The sequence below is a fragment of the Osmia bicornis genome, chromosome 13, assembly GCF_907164935.1.
Source record: "Osmia bicornis bicornis chromosome 13, iOsmBic2.1, whole genome shotgun sequence".
NCBI lineage: Eukaryota > Metazoa > Arthropoda > Insecta > Hymenoptera > Megachilidae > Osmia > Osmia bicornis.
Genome location: NC_060228.1, coordinates 5,255,475 through 5,275,619, shown reverse-complemented (window position 1 = coordinate 5,275,619; position 20,145 = coordinate 5,255,475). Strand labels below are relative to the sequence as shown.

At 39.8% G+C, this 20,145-nt stretch overlaps 1 protein-coding gene across 8 annotated transcripts in view; it reads right to left on the bottom strand.

Annotated features, from left to right (window-relative positions):
* The window catches only part of LOC114878112 (hemicentin-2), a 220,619-nt gene extending 200,893 nt beyond the window's left edge, over nucleotides 1-19,726 (bottom strand). For 3 of the 8 annotated variants that reach the window (XM_029191527.2, XM_029191533.2, XM_029191532.2), the window contains exons 1-2: nucleotides 19,494-19,726; nucleotides 17,262-17,704 (exon numbers count right to left, since the gene is read on the bottom strand). In XM_029191527.2, coding sequence (XP_029047360.1) covers nucleotides 17,262-17,355 — 94 coding nt within the window. In that variant the 5' untranslated portion in view covers nucleotides 17,356-17,704; nucleotides 19,494-19,726. Of the gene's footprint in view, nucleotides 1-17,261; nucleotides 17,705-17,775; nucleotides 17,961-19,338; nucleotides 19,442-19,493 lie in introns of those variants that run through there. The other 5 variants (XM_029191529.2, XM_029191531.2, XM_046288541.1 and 2 more) reach the window with 5 other exon arrangements.
* Nucleotides 19,727-20,145: the final 419 nt, after the last annotated feature.

Genomic DNA, 20,145 nt, shown 5'->3' with positions numbered 1-20,145 from the left:
TATTGAGCTGTCCTACCTAAAGTAGAATCACGCAATAAAATTGTGGCTCGCGGTGGATGAAATCATAACGTAGGAAGATTAAATTTTTATTTGTTTCAACCCAGTCCACGAATACGTTTTCATCAAGTCTTAAGTTAGAATCCGCTATCGTTCGGTAATTACTAGGTCCACGGAGCGTGGTCATTAATTTTCATTGGTCGAGCAGGAAAGGCAGCGAGAACGCGTGTTATCTTAGCGTGAAAACACGACGAATGTATCCGAATGCATGAGATCGATTTATCGACCCGATGCAACCAGCGAACAGCTGTTAGGTCTTATTATTCTTCCGTGATATCGCTTCAAATATCTTGCATTAAAACACGACTCGGATAATGTTTCATGAATCTGCAGTAAAGTTTGATAAAGCGAACCCAACAGTTTCGTTCGCATAAATTCGTCTCGGTTAGAATTCGGCGATTCCATCGAACGCATTCGCTTATTTCAAGCGGAGCGTTTGCTCGCACGGAATTCCGAATTCGAAGGGGGCCAATTATTATGTAAGCTAGGCAGCGGTGTTTGGAAGACACGGTAGCCTCGATTTGCATCGAATCGCTATAACTTTTATCCCGAACACGAGAAGTCGACCTGCCGTCTTCAAATTGTATTACCTCGAAGGCTCGCTCGGAATATTTTCACCCTGGTACTTATCAATTTTCGATGGAGAGGTAATTTCGATCGCACCCCATTTCACGAACGCAAACAAATAATTTCCCTTTTATTACGCGAATTTAAAATTCTTCGCTCGCTGTGAAATAAGGGTTGCTCGTTACCGATCTGCTTCATTCTCGAGTTTCATTATACGAAACATGCGAGTTGTTACGTTGCTGTGTCTCGAGCACTCATTTCCTTGGCTAAGAGAATAAACGCTAAGGTAACGTGTCGAAATTTCAAGGGAGCTGCATAAAAATATAATCTCAAGGGAAAAAGTTCTGCGGCAAATGCAATTACAGAGAGAAGAGTGAAGCATTTCCAGGATAGAAGCGACAGAATGTAACGGGAAGTTTAAAACGAGTGACAAAGAGAAAGAGAGGAAGAATCGCGTCGATAAAAAGAACGATGAAATAAAAAATATACGACGCGAGTTAGATGCAAAAATAGCAGTGAAACTTCCGGGATACACGATTTCAACGACGGCACACACGTTCGACCCTACAGATGAAATTCTACGACTACCATTACTCGTATATGAGACAGATTTATTCGGCAGTCATGAAGATCCCCCGACCGACCAATCGCAATACCGATGCTTTCCACAGATACAAATCGTGATTTCTTCTTTCCCTGGTAACCGAACATATGAGCCGAGTTACGTACGTGCGAGAAAATACGGAATTTCCAGGCTAAAATGGCATCGAAAAAGGACGAGATGCATTCTGGAAACCCTCGATCGTAGATAAAGCGGTGAAACGAACAGAATTAACGAGAATTCTGGTTTTTCGACCAGAACGATGCTCTTCTATCTAATCCAATTCAAATATCATATAATGAAAAAATTCTACAGTGATTATATTCGACTAAAAAATAAATGTAATTAGAAATATTTTAGAAATTGCATTGAATTTTCATTAATAATACATTATCGAATAAGAGTGTGTATGAAAAGAAATCAGTTTTATTCGATGTCTATTGTTTCCGAAAGAACGTCTCTTTAAGAAGAACGAATTCGATCCGACACGTAACTTTTTTGTTTCACCTTTTCTTTCCTTTCGTTCCGTACAGCGAAAATCCACCCGCCCACGTGAAGTTCAAAGTTTCTCGCTAGTCTTAGAATAATGGAAACGTGAGAAGATTTCGAAGAAGACAAGACGCACCTAGACAACTACATAAGTCTGGTAGATATAACCAGCCCTCGATTCTACGAGTTTTAATTCGTCGATTGAATTTCTCAACTTCTTACCCCCTTCACGCATCAATTCCCACGGATGGAAAATAAATGATTTTCAATCTTATGATTGAACGGGTAGTAAAGAACAAATTGTTGCGAGTATTAAGAATTCTTTTCTGGACTACTTTTTTCCACATCTCAAAGTGTCATACGATCGAAGAACAAATGACAAACGATCAATTTCATTTCACGAGAGATCCACTCGCTAGCAACAAGATTACCTTTCGAAAGAAAAAGAAAAAGCTTTTTGTTTGAAAGGAAACAGGACATCATCTCGTCCAGCTATGTTCGCGACAAACTAATTTCTTAAGGCGATGCACTTGCACGATTAACTCTATATATAGATAGATAGATAGATAGACACGAGGAAAGAGAGAAGAGTATAGTACAAAGAAAGTTAGCGACGACGATCCATCAATGACCTGGTGACGCTTCAAAATTACGAAGCACCGTGGATGTACGAAACAACGTTGAGCGACGTCCATCCCCTACGACCCGACGCCGTGGATCAGTCAGTAATTGATCGGACGCCGAAGGAGTAAACACTCCGTCGTTGATTGATGAACTAATCAACCCCGTTAAACTATCGTACGTTCCCCTCTCTTGTCCACCACCCTTTCGTCCCTACAAATCGAATCTACCTGCTTATTCTGAACAAACAGAATTTCTAAAGTCATCGAAGACTTGTTTAACTACCGTGGAGTTAACTGTGTACGTTTAATCTTCGAGGAATTATATCATTAATTGACAAGGGACCAAGGTGGACCTGGCACCCACAAAAATTTGGACTGCTCCATTTACCGAGGGGGATTCTGTGATTCTATGATTCTATGATTCTGTGATTCTATGATTCTATGATTCTATGATTCTATGATTCTATGATTCTATGATTCTAAAGTTCCAAAATTCTCACACTACTAAAATATTAAAAATATACAAAACTTTTCATATAGCTAGCTTAATAAAATTTAATAAATTGAAAGCTGAAACCGCGTTTTCACAATAAAAATAAAAGCGTTTGACATTCGATCTATAATAATAATATTCGTGCACGGCCGTCGCGCAAACACTGTTATTTGCCTGACGGATAAAGATTAGAGAGGAACGTGATTGTTAAATTATTCTATGCTCGGTTTTTCATTGAAATTTTATTGTCTCGTTGCACGAAAGCTAAAGGAAATTTAAATTAATTCCCGAGAAAACGAAAAGCAGTCCAATTAACCACCACCGGCGGAGAAAAGACACGAGACTGAATTCTTGCACGTTATTACTACTGTGCTCTCAGTCTTCCGCTTCTTATTTTCATACTTTCACAAATGCAACGTTGAAAATTCTTTTCAAATTATTCCGCTGATTTTTTAATGACAAAAAAATACATCAGCCAAATAAACGGTGTATTGAAAAAGAGATTAATAAAATGTTTGCATAAAATCAATCTTACGGTGCAGAGATCGTAAATAAATTACACAAACCTCTCGCTGGTAATTCGTACAAAAAGACCGAACAATAACATCTCCTGATCGAGTTTTAATTTTTATTGAAACGAGGATGCAATTCCACGTGCATTGTTCCAAGTAACATGAAAATAAATTAATATCGAGAGAGCGGATAATATCAAATTGATATTAAAGTAACATCACTGTTTAATCGATATTATCGATTACGAACACGTCGACAAAGTATCACAATTGAACCGTGTAATACGATAGACAAAACAGGACGATCATCCGACCGATCTGTAGAAAATTCTTATTATTTCTCGATAAGTCTCTTATTACTTCCTTTAATACCGAGTTACATCGAACCGTGAAGATCGTATTTAGAGAAAAGAGGAGGAGACACAGGAAAAACGAGAAGCTTTAAAAAAAAATGGGGAAAATCCGTAATTACGACAAATCACTTGGCCGACCAGAGAATTCTCCATTTCCGTGGGACAATATTGCCCGCCATTGCGTCCGCAAAACGACGAGTTCCCACTTGTTTGTACAGTTTCCCTGCAAATTACGGGAACAATTTCTATACCTAGCGTAACAAAAACCGAGAGGGAGAAAAAAAGTACGAAAACTATAAACTATCTCGTGCAAAACTTTATAACCGTTTATAATTAATATTTTCGCCTATAAATACGTATCCCCGTTCACCCTCACCGTACGTGTATTATAGAGAAACAAATTAATTCTGAACTTTCGGTCGACCGAATAAACGTGTACCCGAAGCAACGAAAACTCGAACCGTACAATGTGCACTCGCATAGAGACGGCAGAAAGAGGTTTAAAAAATGGTAAATCAATTAAAAGTGGAAAATTTGTTTTCTCTTGTGCACGATTTTCACCGACCATTAATCGGATAACCGTAATTCAGTCGTGAGATACGTTGAGAGAGAGAAAGAGGGAACAAAAAACAAGAAGGTACTTAAATAAAAAATAACTACGAATCCCATTTGTTCACCGCTTTGTTTCACTCGAACAAACGATAAATCAACAGCTGGTTAAATTTGCAGCCCCGTTGAAGAACGAAAGAGGATATCGATCGAAAAAGTTTCATTACTTGGCCGACCATTAATTCGGGAACACACACATTAAAATTGCATTAGCAACAGAAACGGTGTTACGGAGTTCTCGTAACTCATACAACAGTCGGCTAACAGGGGCATGCAAAATGGTACGAGATCCCATCTTCAGCGAGAGGAAACTTCCTTCTCTGGTCGAGCCGTGCTGATTAATTTCTAGAGGGGGAGGGTTGAACGCCTTCTATCTCTCGGCGACCATTGAAACGAAACATTACCACGATTTCCTTCCTTCTTTTCCTCGTCAAACGAAGCCATGAAAGAAACGAATGAATATTAGCTTACGACTATCGTTTGGAGATTATGAAAATGATGGCGTTAACAGGTTTCCGTAGCAGCCACGTCGGTTCAACTATCTGCGAGTATAATATGCTGGTAATTTGAATGTACGATGGAATCGCGAGATATCCATCTTCAAAGATAATATTAATTTTCACGCGGTAGAAATTATGATTCAGTTCGTATTAACAGCACGCAACACTGACCCACTAGATATTGATTTTTCTTTGAATATTACGTTTAATATATAGAGTTATTAGATTGTGGCGCTTTCGATCAGAGAAAGGAAAGAAGCAAATATGCAAAAGACAGATCGAAAGCGTGGCAAAGCTTGCGATTTAAGGCGTTCACCGTGGCCGCGATACGATCGTCGTACAAACGAACCGTGTAATTGCAAACGTGTCCCCGTGACGTGAAATCGGATGAAACGGTGGTCGCTGGACGCGGCAAGACCGTGACGAGCATCAGTTAAAAACTGCTGCTTACGGGGTGAAATCAGATTAGCGTTAGCAGTTACGGGGGACAGACATTTTCTAAATGCAAATTACTCGGCTTTGTGACACGATGGAGAACGAGCAACGCGAACAACACCCGACGACGACAACAATTTGTCGCGCATCGTCGTACGCCTCGTTAATACCCCTTTCGCGAATTTCCATAAACTCTTCTCACCGATGATAATGTAATTATTTCGAGCACGATCGGATCCCTCGCAAGAAGCTCAAAGATCTGAGACTTTTCTGAACGTTTAAACTTTTATTATTTCCTGAATAAATTGGAGTTTCTTTTCTTTTAATGTAACAGAAAGATCAGAGCTCTATAAACTGGATTAAAAAAAGGATTGTCAAAAAGCAAAAATAATATTAGCTTTTAAAATAAGCAACACAGATTATACGAATCGAAAAATATAAAAAATAGACCACTTCCATGTATGTAATATTTGACACCCATCTGTACGGCTATGAAAGCAGAAAGCATACAATTTTTTTTTTAAAAAACCTTCATTTTTTGCATATTGTTGCAATTCAATACACTAGAAACGACACCTGTCGTTCCCGAGATTCGCGTGAGCGTAAAAGCGAGTTAGTCGATGATAGTTGCTTTCGAATAACAAAAATACTAAAACGATTGTAAAATATTGAAACACAATTGTTTAAATTTTACTTTAAAAATACACAATTTACATTATAAAAATAATTTTAAATTGTACTCAAAATTTATACCACTTGATTAAAAAAGTACCTAGAACCTTTTTATTTTCCATTGTAACGATCAAAGACATTCTTTTATTAATGACTTCGCGTGAAAACGAAATTAAAGGACATCTTTTTGATTTTATTATTTCCTCTCTGTGGTTACGACAGAAGGGCTCCGATTCTACGATTACGAAATACGGAAAGGGATGAGAGAAAAGAGGAATGGACCAATCCGTAAGTCTGCAATTACAATTAGGATAAATACCCTTAAATGGCGATGCCAACCCTGTCGCCCTTGCTTTCCCTTTTGTAGGCTTCCTCGCGACGAAACGAACGAATCGAGCGTTTTCCGCAATCCAATAAATTCCTTTCTCGGCGCGAGTATCCAGTCGCGCGTATGGCTAGGTAATTCGGGATAAAATTGTCCTCTGTTCCCTTTTCGACCACCCTGTCGAATTTACAGAGAGTTGGGATTCTAATTAAAGAACGCATCGCTATCGAAACGACAATGAAAGCTGCATAATAGAAATATTTTTTCTCTCTAACTTTTAACGACTTTACTTTTATAGGATGCAACAGATATTCGTAACAATTGGTGCAATCTATTACAGTTAACTGAAGAGATCACAAACTTTAAAGATTTCTGAATTCCTGAAGTATCAATGGATTTAAAGTCGAAAAGATTTCAAGGGTTTCGAAAATTCTGAAACTTATTAGAAGTTTCAGCTGTCCCAAAGGGCCTCATCGGTTTTAAGGCTTCTCTTCATCGTTAAAATCTAAAGATATCGAAAATCCTGCAACACACCGACCCCCTGCTATTTCTTTGACGCCCATGAAACATCTGCAACGGATGAAACCCCAGAGGAACCACGAGTAACCCTCGAAAATCCCCATCACCTAATAAAAGCATTCACTGCATCGTGTTTCAACCATTTTCCCTTGGTACCATTGATAACATCTGATGTTCAAAGTCCAATAATGAAATGCAATTAAAAGGCTTTGTTAAAATATAATCTTACACGGAGTGTGCATGATCTTTGACAAACGTTTTCAAAATAATATTTTGCAATATTTTTGTCATCCTGTAGAAAGACCCTTATCAAAAAGTTGAAATATCAAGAAATAAAAATTCAATTTCGAGTATTTTTAATCATTATTATCGAAGAAAAATTACATCTACCATCGAAGTCAATCTAAAAGGGACTGTCATGGAGAAAAGAACAAAAAGGTGGAAACTGTGTCAGAGCAAATTGCATTACAACTGGCTGTTCGGTAACACGTGAGGGTGACGCGAGCTTTCCAATTAATCAAAAATAAACGATGTCAACGGTGAGGGGTGGAACGGTGAAAATCGCTAGTAGGTACAAATGTTATTTATCGTCAAGTATGTAGCGAAACGCACAAGGGTGTTATTCGAACGATTGTGCAAACGTCATCGTATCGAACGCATTATGGTGCCCCGTTCCACGGAAATTTGTTGCACTTTCACGATCGAACGTACACCCACGCAGCAAACGTTTGTTTTCCTCTCAAGGAAAATACTCGCCGCAAAACATCGCCACTTTCGCGGGGAAATTGATTCCAGCCGGGTGTTCGAATTCGAATGGAACCAACAAGTGTAAAGAGACAAAAGAGTACACGATTCTACCGTTAAATAACCATGGATTAAAAAAGAATCTTCGAACGATGATAAACGAACGGTTCTAAACATGCGAAGACAGCGAAGCCTTTGTAAGCAATTATTTTTAATGTCTCATTGTATTCTCCCTCGCGTCGCCATTAAACTTAATAGCCCGCACTGTACAAGGCGCGTACCTTCTTTCTTTTTCTCTCGTTCGAGGGTCATAATTAAAGTCAATCGCATTACCGGAAACAGTCCATTAGAGGCATTCTCGGGCCGGCGAGGCAATGCTCGCTGACACACCCGAATACGATGGGTTAAAAGCGTTTTCACGAAGCTTCTTCGCGGCAACGTGACAGAAGTTGGCGACACGTGTGCGAAACCGTGTCTTCTTCTTACGATTCTACCACGTCCGCTTGTTTCTTGCTCTAAATACGGCGCGTAAATCAGGTTTTACGTCCACGAGTATTTTTGTCGCCCCGTACAATAACCCCATAGCGAGCGGGACGATGAATATCCGAGGGAATCATCGAGAATCGGCTTTGAATATTCTCGCGCGGCCGCGAACGAGCAGAGCGGAACAGGGAACAAAACGAGAGAAATAAAATCCTCGATAACACGAATATCATTCGCGATAGAGAGGCGTTCAAAAGAAGGAGTAAACAGAAGTGGCGGAGGTGAAAATAAAAAGAAAGACGTGAGGGGGAAAAATATACGTTTCATACGGCTGGTTTTAAGCTTTCCGTTGGAAAACACAGTGCTTAACTTGGCCGAAACAAATTGAGGTTGAAGCTTTTCAACCGGCTACGCTAAATCGTTTCGACGGAATGGCGCAACGCTGTTACCGATTCGATTTCGTTCCGAACGTTCCCCAACGAAATATTCTAGGAACCGAGCATTTTACAAATGGACCCGTTGGTCCGTTCGTACCGATGACGTCAAAATATACGAATTTCCGTTCGGAAACAGAGACGGAGAGAAAGTGTGGGGTGAAACGAGGAAGCACGCCAATAACCATTTTCTTCTTGTATCAATAGCTTATCCATAACGATTCAACGGGTTTGTCCGAGCATGAATGCAACGATAATGCAACGGTTCGTTTCTGTCCGGTTACAGTCTCTACCCATGTTCTTCGCCACCCTACAATACTATAGATTTCTAAAGGAGAGAGGAAAAATTGAACGTGCCATTTTTTCCACTAAAAATTCTGAATTTTATGCACGATACTTTTTCATTCATTCATTCCACAATTTAACGATTTCAACCATTTTTCTCTATTACTTAGGTTTCTGTCCCATGGTGCACCCTCTTTTCCACCCTCTTTTGTCTCTCCATCGATTCATGCACGCGCCATCATTACCGTCAGATAATGCCCCCATGTTCGAAGCTAACGCACGGATCGCTGTGGTTTCAACGTACATAAAACCAGCTGCCAAGGGTTTTCTCTTCCTCCGAGAAAGGATCGAACGAAACGATCAGTAGCCGATCCAATATTTACTTCCATCTTGATGCGTCGGAACGAACAGACCCGACGATATGGATGACAGAGGGACTTGCTTATCGCTGGAACGAATGCACGTCGTCGCATCCGGTGGACCATTCGCGGACCGTTGCATCTTCATGAAAGATTTAAGATAAAGGGACTAACGAGAAAGTGAGAGAGAGAGAGAGAGGGATAGAGAGAGGAACGGTTGTAGGAATTTCGTCCGACAAGCAGCTGGAATTCTCGCGGTCTATCGAAATTGCGGATCAAAGGATCAAAAGTGGCTGTTTTATTAGGGGAGCATAGCTTTGCACTTGCACGGATCTTATCGAGTATTCTGCGAAAATTACCGCCAAGGGACGCCTTTGTACGCGTTCCATGAAAGATTCCACGGTTTCGAACCCTTTGAATCACCACGAATACAGAGTATTCATCGCAGACTAGAAAAAGCTAAGGTTTCCTGGTCGATACGCGCACCGTTCTTTCGATGAAATTTTAATAAATTCGAGGTAAGTTTTTCAACGTTCGATGAACTTAAGAGGATAACGGAATACTGGTGAAATTTTCAAAAGGAAAGTACAGATTAATTAGTTCACCTGTTCGAAAGATTTTATCATTTAACACCTGATGAAGGATTCATTATTCATTATCAACGTCAAAGCTTTAATACGGAGTCTTTTTTTAAAATCCCCAAAATGCTGCAATAATTTTGATAACCACTACAACTCTGCATCGACTCTCAAGAAGCTTACTGAATAAAAAATACAAACAAGTAAAAAAATCGCCTTCTTCCCATCTATAATTCAAACAGACTGTATAAAGCATCCATTGCTGTGAAAGTTCGGTACATTAATTAATTGTAAGGTTTAATGTTCATTTTGAAAGAAGAATTTCGACCCAGAAAGCTGAACGAAAACGAGAGCAATAATTTTATCCAGTGAAATGTGCGCAAGAGGCTAAATATCTACGGTACAGCTTTCCATGTAATTTACCGTTTCTGTACCATTTCTAGCCAGTTGTTTACAGTTCCCGCGGGATCCGTCGTCCCTGTGTATTTTCCCAACGCCGTGGAAGATTCAAAATCCCGCGCGTATGCGTCAACAAAAAGACGGTGATAAAACGATCGTTACATCAATCACTGTATCCGGAATTGAACCCAGTGCACCAGGAGTTTCGAGTGTCAGCAAAAATGACGAGTCGAACTAACTGAATTATATTCTTTTTTTTCATCCTCCTATCCCTCTCGTGACAGATGCGAGTAAGTATGTAAAGTAATTAAAAAAGGGAGGAAGATAGAAGAAATGGCACCTCCGGGCCAGCTGAGGAGCGTTTCGGGGAGGACAGGAAATCAAAAACGAGCATTAAAAGTTGTCGATGCTTTAGCGGGCACAGTGGTCGTTGCCAGAAAGGACTCCTTTGGGAGTACATAGGAAGAGGATGACGATGGTGGGTAACACAAGGGGTGGTAAGCCATTCCGTTCATCTGCCGAGTCATAAAGCAGATAGTACAGTTCTATCCTCGAAAATACATAAATCTTTGCTCGACGTAATGTACGAGAAATGAGTCCTCGCGTAAAATAAATGATCGGATCAGCCGTCGTTTCCAATGAAGACCTTGCCTGTTACTCTACGATCGAACTAGGATTCTATACGAAACGATTAAGAAGGATTCTTAATCCTTTACTGCCATAACGTAGAAATATATCTGTCTCTTTAATTTTTGTATGTCATTCAAATATTTATTCCATTCGTATCATTTATATTCTACTCTGGGAATACATCTAGTTCGACTAACAAGTTATTAAATATTGAATTTCCATTTGGGGTCAAGTTTGTGGACCTGTAGCTCACAGTATTTATTCTTGAACAAGACAATATTTACATTTCAATCAAATCTGATTTTGAAAACTATTTTCAACCAATATTCAATGCTCGAAGGTAAAACCACCCTTTAATATTAGTACCATCAGCATTGAATATTACCTAATTTTTAAATTAAAATAAATAAATATAGAATGGAGAAATTATAAAAAGATTTTCTACAGATCAACTAGTTGTAATTTCTAAAGTTTTGATATGAAACCAATGTATCGATTCGAAGGCGGATCTATTCGCAAACGAGCAGATAAATTGATAAACCTTCGGTAATACGAATTTTATCAACTCGTCTCTTTGAAATGTCTATCACACTCTCTTCTTCGAGGAAAATTCTCCGGGCTGTCTAAAGGCACTTTTCCCTGGCGTTTACAAGATACACCACTTTTATCGGCACGACAAGCAGTTCGAGAATGTACGCTACTGTTGGCAACGCTGACGCAAAGACGTTGAAAAAGATAGGCGAGGAAGAACGACGAAACACGAGATGCCCCGTTTTCGAGGCGCACCTTCAATTATTATCCATTAACGTCACGAACACATTGGAATAATTTAACGTTCATATCGTTCCGAGAGGTGCATTTCACCGGAAACGAGTTCAACCTAAGTTCCTACGAATGCTTGTTCGTAAAGTGGATGAATCTTGAACTCGTACAGCTCATAATTACAATCTAATTACAAAGAGACATTTAAATGACAAATTCTTGACACAAAGCAGTCGGATAGTTACGAACTTGATGTTTTTAATCAAAATCCCTAGAAATTGAAATTCCCTTCCAACCCTTTATTCCAATTATCCAATGTGAAATTTAATTACTCTTTTCCAAAAAAATGTCAGACGATACCTATTAATATTATGGGGAAAAAATCTATTATTTGCTCGTTACTAATTAAACGAACCACGCTATAATTTAAGATAAAATGTTCAACCCTCCCGCGCGTAATCCCAACGCCAATTAAGGGCATTTCGTTTCCATCGTGGGATCGTGTCGCAACAATACGTTTCACGGTATTATGGGTTTCATCGTTAAAGAAGCTACAGTAATTAATTTTATGAAAAGCAGTCGATGTATCTTGTTGCATTTGCGCAATGTTAACACAGACAAAATTTCCATACAAATTATTCGAGGTAAAAAAAAGACGAATGTTAATAATGTTAACCGCAGTACTATCTCTCAACTTACAAACTCAAACACGTATTAATTATTTTGACACGTGTGTTTTGTGTCAAAGCTCTCTGCATTAGATCGTTTCCCTAAAAGCAAACTGTAATCCACCTGAGACGAGAATGAACAAAACCGCAGTACAAATGGGGAATAATTTTTAATAATAAAAATGAATATTCAAAGAGAGACAACCGGTTTTGTTTGACCTGTCGGTCCACGACGATTCTTCGTATTATTTAAATCTCATTGAACTCGAATGGCTGGTGCCATATGTGTCTCCAAAGTTACGGATTCCTGTTCGAAATCAACAAAACGCGCGAGAAAATACGGCTGGCGCAACATAATGCCGGCCGCTATAACGTATAATACAGTGGACGGGACGGGATTTTCGAAATAAATCTTCAAAACAAATAAAAGCTCGATGCCGGGGTAATGCTCATAATTCCGCGAAAGGGTAGCCGGTATCGATTTTCAACGCAGCTCGATGCATTCGCGAAACGAACGAACGAACGCATGGCATCGCGACGCGTCGCGTCGCGTCGCGTCGCATCGACGATCCGCTCCGCAGGTAATCTCCAATGCGTAATATCGGTGTTCACGGTGAAACGAGCAACGCCAATAAAATGAAACAAGGCGGACTACTGTCGGCAAGGCAAAGTGTGCCGCTCGATAATTTCGTAATTCGACAGACCGGCGACCGCACGACTGGTCGTCAGAGCGAAGGAAACAAGGGATGGTTGCAAAAAAAAGAAAAAAAAAGAAAAATTCGCAATTTAATTAATCCGCCCCAGTTGTATCGGTCCCGGTGACGGTGTAAAATGTTTGCTCGCTCGTACGTTCGCTCGCCAACGGCCAGTTCGATAAATTGAAAGTACAAAGCTTCGAGTTTATTAGATCTATAATACTTTATAAGAAATTGTTTCTACGTAAAACTATTTTTCATCGATGAACGCGTTATCGTTATCGTTACCGTTACCCGATGGATTCATTTATTTTTATTTTCCTGAAAATTATTTTGAATTTCTTTCGGGAATGGAAGGATTTCTCTGCGGCTGACAAAAACGACCCTCGGAAACGTCATCAATCTCGAAGGAAAGTCAATGGATCGAGAGAAGAAGTGCGGATCCCAGGTGCGTTCAGGTAACGACGTTAAGAGGGCAAGTTTTATCGAAGCATCTGTTGTAACTGACCCCGAAAAAGTTGGACATACGCGAACTCGAGTGCCATTCAGAAATCCATTCGACGTACCGTGGTCGGCGAGGAAAATAAGGAAGATGATGCGAACAGAACAAATAAGAATAGTTATTACGTTTGCGAAAGGGGGTTGAGAAAATTCTGAGGGAAAGTTGGAAAATGAGAAGAAAGAAAGAGGGATGCGTTACTCAGGATGAATGCAAAAAGGCTGAGATGCGAATAGAAAGCGTCCTCAAACATTTTTCAAGAATGCAAAAGTAGCGAGGACAACATTGAAAGTAATAATACTGAACACGAGAGAAAATGTGGCCATTCCTTTTTATAAAAATAACTATGACATCATTTACCATCTGCTTGAAAGCAACGCTAGGGAACAAAATGGATGAAGATGGAAATAAAAGAGAACGGATTCTGCATTTCGAGCAGTACTAATGTACACATGAAATTAAAAACTCGCCGCAATTTGATAAAGGTAGAAAAAATATCATATCGTGGAAAATGAATGAGTAATCAAAGCAGATGAAAAAATGATAAACATGCTTTTATGTAAAATTACAAAAACTATATTCAAGGTGATTTTTAAAAAGTAAAATTTCAAAATTGATAAATATTGCAAAGACGATCGATTTTCAATTGGTATAATGGACCTGCTGCTAAGTGAACAATTCAAAGTTTAATGAAAAGATTCATCAAAATTGTCAATTTGTGGGACGTGTAAACACCTGTATATCGCACTGGTTCAACGTTATTTATTATTGATTTAACATTTTTGTTTATGGTACGTTCTTTTGGCCATTTAACTGATATTGTATTCCATGTGTATAATCTCAATAAAATATACAGATGTACCATTTTAATCTGTCCAGCTAATCGTTTTACAAAAAATGTTTTAAACAAAATTTCCTCTGTTTCGAAGTTGAATTTCATTTGTGCAAAAAAATATTTTTAAACACCATGTTATAACAAATTCAACAGTTTACGAAGTATTTTAAATTCAGGAGTGGAATGTTTCGTACAAACTTTTAAAATAAACCACGCTAAACCACGAATTGTTGATTTCCGTATATTGCATCCGACACCTTGTTCTACGTAGAATATTCTAAAAAAATCAATCGATGTAAATAAAATACACTGTTCCAGTTTTCAAAAAAGTGCGTTTACATTTTTTTGCAATTCTAAAACAAATTCCCACTTGTTTTTTTAATTATTCCTTGATTTACTACAAACTTCTTATCAGAATTCTCTTTATCATCCATGTGCATTTACCACAGCCGTCCGCCAACGAAATGAATGAGAAGAAGGAAGTCGAAAGAACGTTACCTATCTTGAAGAAAAAACTAGACGAAAAAAGAGCAAGACGAAGGAAAGGTGGAAAGAAAGTTTTTCTTAATAAAAAAAAGAGAAAAAACAGAGAAAACAAGAGAATATCAGGCGTCTCACACCCATCGTGACAACGTCCGCGTCCCGTTTTGGCTTCAACGTCCTTTGAGCCAAACCACCGCACCCGTTCACGCCCTCTTTGCCACCCTCCCTTACACTCTACCCACCCTCTCTGGACCCAGCAACCCTGCTACACACTGGATACGACAAACCAACACGAGCGAAGGGAGTTATACTCCGTTGTATCGTTCCTGCCTTTTCACGATGCGTCGCCTATCTTTCAGCTAAACAGGCCATTTCATCACGTTTCGTTTCCTCGTGTCTCGTTATGTCCTCTCTTTCTCCTGCTATCTTATTCTTTCAAGCTCGTTTGTATTCTTATTCCTCTACTTTCTCACCATCTGCTATTCTCCTAACGACCTATATTTCGACACCCAAACAACGCGAATTTTTCTTATCGCCATGATTTATAGACATCCCGAATAATACTTCAGAGCCTCGTTTAACGTAAGCTTTTAATTGCTCATTTTCAAAGGGTAATTAGTCGTCAAAACGTTAAGGGGTAATCGTGAAAATTATCTCAATCTTGAAAGGGATAATTAAATACCACGACGTCTAAATATTAATGAACATCACTATAATTGTCAGAATTATAAAAAAATTCTCGAACGTATAAAAAGCAAGTCCATACTGTTTCATATTCTTCAAGTGTACTCTTACGATCGCCCCTGGCACTCTAACGGTTAATTAAACGAGAAACGATATTCTTTGAGTTAACAATGAAGCAAAATAGAGGAAAAGCGAAATGAAGGTATAATATGAATGCAGTATTAATGCAATTTGTGCACCTAGCTTCAAAGTAAATTTCACTGAACGTGTTGAAGATGTTCTATCAGGTGATTTAATGAGAATTACCACGCAGAACGTAGATATTCATTCTACCTTTCGATGTATATTTTTGGTAGCCATTTCATTGTTTTATCAAATTTTAAAATTGACGAAAAGGAAACGAGATTGAAATATGATAATTTTGTCGAAATTAATGAATGAAAAATTGGTCGAAATCCTTCAGAATCAGTATAATAAATATGTATCCGAGAAATATATGTAGTAGACGAGATTTAAATGCTGACAAGTACGATGCAGCTATATTTGCGTCAGGGTAGATCGCGAAAACTTGTGCAAGACAACTGATGGTTCGATTGGAAAGGGATTGAAAGTTCGGCAAAGAGCTTACTGAGAAAACAAGGTTTCTTAAATGCTTCCACTGTCGCACGAGCGATGTTTAGTCTCTAAACGGAGACGACGTTACGCACAGTTTTCATAACAATAAAAGGTATTGTCATTGAAAATACACAGTGCGATAAAATAAGTCGCCTTCACGGTAAACTGATCGTACTCCGTTTCGCCCGTGTCTACTATCCAACTCGTGTCAATTCTTTCAATTATTGTTAACATTTCTTATTACAAAAAATATTGATGGAGTTGAATTTAAAACTTGTCAAATCATTTCTTGATTACCATAAATTTGAAATCTCGACAAAATGGTTTTTCACTCGTTCGTTTTGATCTCGTTATCGGAAAACGAATGAATCAAAACGATGCCGAAAGGATGACATTCATTTTTTTATTTTGACGTATTCATTTTTCAAATTATTAAACCAATTTAACTAAAAGTAAAGGTTTCATGGATAAATAAAAGTAACGTGAGCAGATAGTGTAATTCAAAACCTTTTTCTTTTTTTTTCAAACTATATCAATAAAATGTTCCAAAACTATCTTGAAAAAGAACTGAACAGATTCCATTGAAACTTTTTGTGAAAAATTGATACATCGAATTTAAATAACCTTTACTTTTATTAAAATCCTTTTTTCAAAAAATAACTGACGAAGACTAAATTTCCGTTTATATTTTAACAAAGTTGCAGCTTTTTTTATTTTGAACGAATTCTGTAAAAATGTAGTTTGATACGATGGAAAGAATACCGTCAAAGTGGATACAGTATGGCTATTTTTATAAAAACTTCAATTCAAAATGAAAAAATTCCAATTTAAAAAAAGACTGCAGTTGCATCTTTCAGGTGCATCGCTGCAGTCACAAAAAACGTGAAACTGTCGAAGAATAGACGATTCAACTTCTTTCTATTTCAAATGAAATTCAAGATATAATCCGCCCTAATTACATGACTTACACTGTATATGCTCTTCCTAAATGACTGTCTGTCTATGGAGAGCGTATATATCTATGTATACGTCCTTTGTAGGAAAAGGATTAAACAAGCTTAAAGGAGCTTAATCAAGGAATCGAGTATCGCGATCAATTGTTCGATAAATTATAAGGTACCTAAGTATGCATAATTCCTCAGTACATATTTTCAAATTTGCCACTCATAAACAATTTATAAATTAGAGCCAAAATCATAAAATAGTAGGTACTAGTTTCTAGACAACAAAATTTACAATTCTAGTAGTAGGTACTTGAAATTAAAAATTGCATTAAATGCATAGACATGCATTTAGAATATAACGAAATTATGCATAGATATCTTATAATAACGATTGAAATATCGGACTTACGGGTTGCATGAGACGTTTCACTGAACAGGATGACCTGCAGTAATCCACCCACGAGGAGCGTAGCCAGGAAGAAGGATCCCGAGCTGCAGCCCATCACGGCATCACTACTGATTTCTACCCTTGGCAGTAATCCTCACCGAAGCACCGATTCGATCACCTTGTTCCTTTTCCGAGTTTAACTCTCCTCTACACCGTCACTTGATAAACATCCGGTTATCATCCGTGGCACTTAAACATCGAGCACAGCATCGATACACGAGATTTCCAGTTTACTCGCGGTCACATGGCGTCGTCAACTATTCACGCCCATCGTAACACCCTGGCTCGTTCGTGTCTCTTAATCACCCAAGAGACGATTACTCTCCTTTTGTCGATAAATAATTTCATCGAAGATTAACCATTAAATTCACCGTTAAAACCGATCGATTTCCACTCGCCATTATCTGTAAATCCGTCAAATGATTTACACCCCCCTTTTTCTCCTACTGCGGCAATTAAAATTTATTATATGCACCCGTCCGGATTGATGAAAGAAAGAAACGATTTCGCTTTTCTTTGTTCCCCCAGTTCTTTACGAGGCTACGAAGCAGCTGATGCAATTGCAGTGAATGCACACTGGCCGGCCAATTATCGGAGTTTAGGGGACCGGTTGAATCTTCTCGAGCGGAACGTCGACGGAACGGACGCGTTTAACTTGCCCCGTTGAAACGTACTTGTCGCTAATGTAATTCAAGTCGAAGAACCGACACGATTTTACATACGATAGAGCTCGTCGACTGACCGTGAACAGGAAACTCGGCTAACGGAAACCTTCGAAGTCGCGGAAACGTTTCTTCGTAGTATCTAAAATCAAAATAACTCCCCCGCGAAGATCGACGGCAACGTTATCGTGGGCACGTAACGATTTCAGCGAACCGGCCGCGGAGTCACTTAACGTTCTCTCTCTCGAGCGCAATGATTTACGCGCAATTGAAGCGGAAAACGTGGCTCGTCGCGAACAGTTCGTACAAATCACGTATTTAGGGCGGCGCGTAAATCATCCACGTGTACCCGAAAACGTATGACCTTTTAAATTGATCGTAACCGTGGATCTGATTGAACGGTGTAGCGCGTGTCCCGCGGAATTGATGTTAATTAAAAACTATCTGCACCGTGTTTCGTTTCGACGAAATTAAATCAAACTGACAACCGGGGTAAAATAGCAAGCGCGTCGTCGCGTTACGTGTCCGTACGGTTCGTTAGTTAATAAATCGTTTCGGTCAGTTAGAAGTACGATAACGTTTCCGGGGAACGTTACAAGATTTGTTTTCGAAACGATGCGAAGGGAAGAGGAGAAAAGCGGAGCGTACTAGAAGCCGTATATCTTGGTATCGGTTTATTCCCACCTCTAATCATCGGTCCGCAAGCTGGCAACAGAAAATCCCCTGGTGCATATGCATCGAGCACTCGCATTGTCCTCGCGTTTTTCGCCCGTGTACCGTTTCTATGCTCGGATTGTTCGATTTCCACGGCAGAAAGGGTCCATTAACTTTCGTTTAAAAAAAACTTCTGCTCGGAAAATAGTCGTTTCCCTCTGTGTACGTTTCGATTACTCGTACAGAGGGGGCAAAAAAAGAAGGGATGCGAACACGTATCGTTGCGTGTTTCCAGCAATCTTGTCTGGTTTGAAATTCAAACGGGAAAATCATGTAGGTAGAACGTGACGACTGAGGGATGATGAATATAAAATGAAGGTGGGTAAGCAGACACGTGGTCGTATCACTGGGTTAGATATTAAATAAACGCTTCCATTCGGTTGACAAAGGAAAACGACGATCATCGCCATTAAATGCCAGATGCCTGTCGCGAGTACGCGTACTCGGAACAAAAGCACAGCCCGTTAAAGGGCCCGGACTGCTTTGACGGCTTCGAGAGTTCAAATATCATCACGGCCGCGCGCACAAGTGCCCGGCAAAGTCGACGAGCTCTTTCGTTGTCACCGGTGAGTACGGAATTTCCTGAAAACTGTACAGAGAGAGAAAGAGAGCAGAGAGAAAATAGAGAGAGAGAGAAAAGAACGAGGGCAGAAAAAGACTACCACGCCTGTGGTTTCAGCTGCACGTTTCACTCTCTTAACAGCCGTCCGCTTGCAGACACATTCGCGACCCTTTCAGAAACATCGTAGCACTCGGTAACCCTTTACGATTTTTCTCTAAACGTTTTCAAAAGAACGTCCAACGTGTCGGGACGTACCGAAACGTGATTCTCTGCTTTCTCGGTAGCTGCTGATCCCGCGGATTCTTTTTCTCTGCCGAAGCCGCGGGAGGGTTGATGCGCGTCGATCGAACCAAGGGGTTCACGAAGTTCACCGGAATGAGAAACAGAAACGGAAACAGGGTATATGAACGCGAACTGGTATCGGAGCAGATGGAAAAGCTCGACGCGGAACGCGATACGAACACGCTTCGAGTGTAGTACTCTCGGCTCTGGCTTTGCTTTCGGAACTGAGTCGAGAGAGAGAGCATCGTGAGAGTTTCGAGGGATTCAGAGCTACCCCTACCCCCTACCATCGTAGTCGACCTCTGTCTCTCGGCAACCCGCGTGCTCCAGCTCTCGTAGTTTTCCCCTGAACTGCCACCCCCACCTGAACCACAAGGATGGCCCCCACTATCGAAAGCATCGCCACCCTAGCCCGCTCGTAGACTGCGCGCGTGGACGCGCCGAGCGCGCAGTCGAATCCAGGCACGCGCGTCACCATCAACTTTACTCCGGATCCTCACGGATCACATGCAACCTCGAAAATACCTCTCGTTATCGAAGATACTGTTCTTCTTTTACCCTCTTTTTTTTCTCTTTTTTTACGTCTCGCGTTTCCGTCCCTCCGCGGATGTGCCGTAAAAATTTC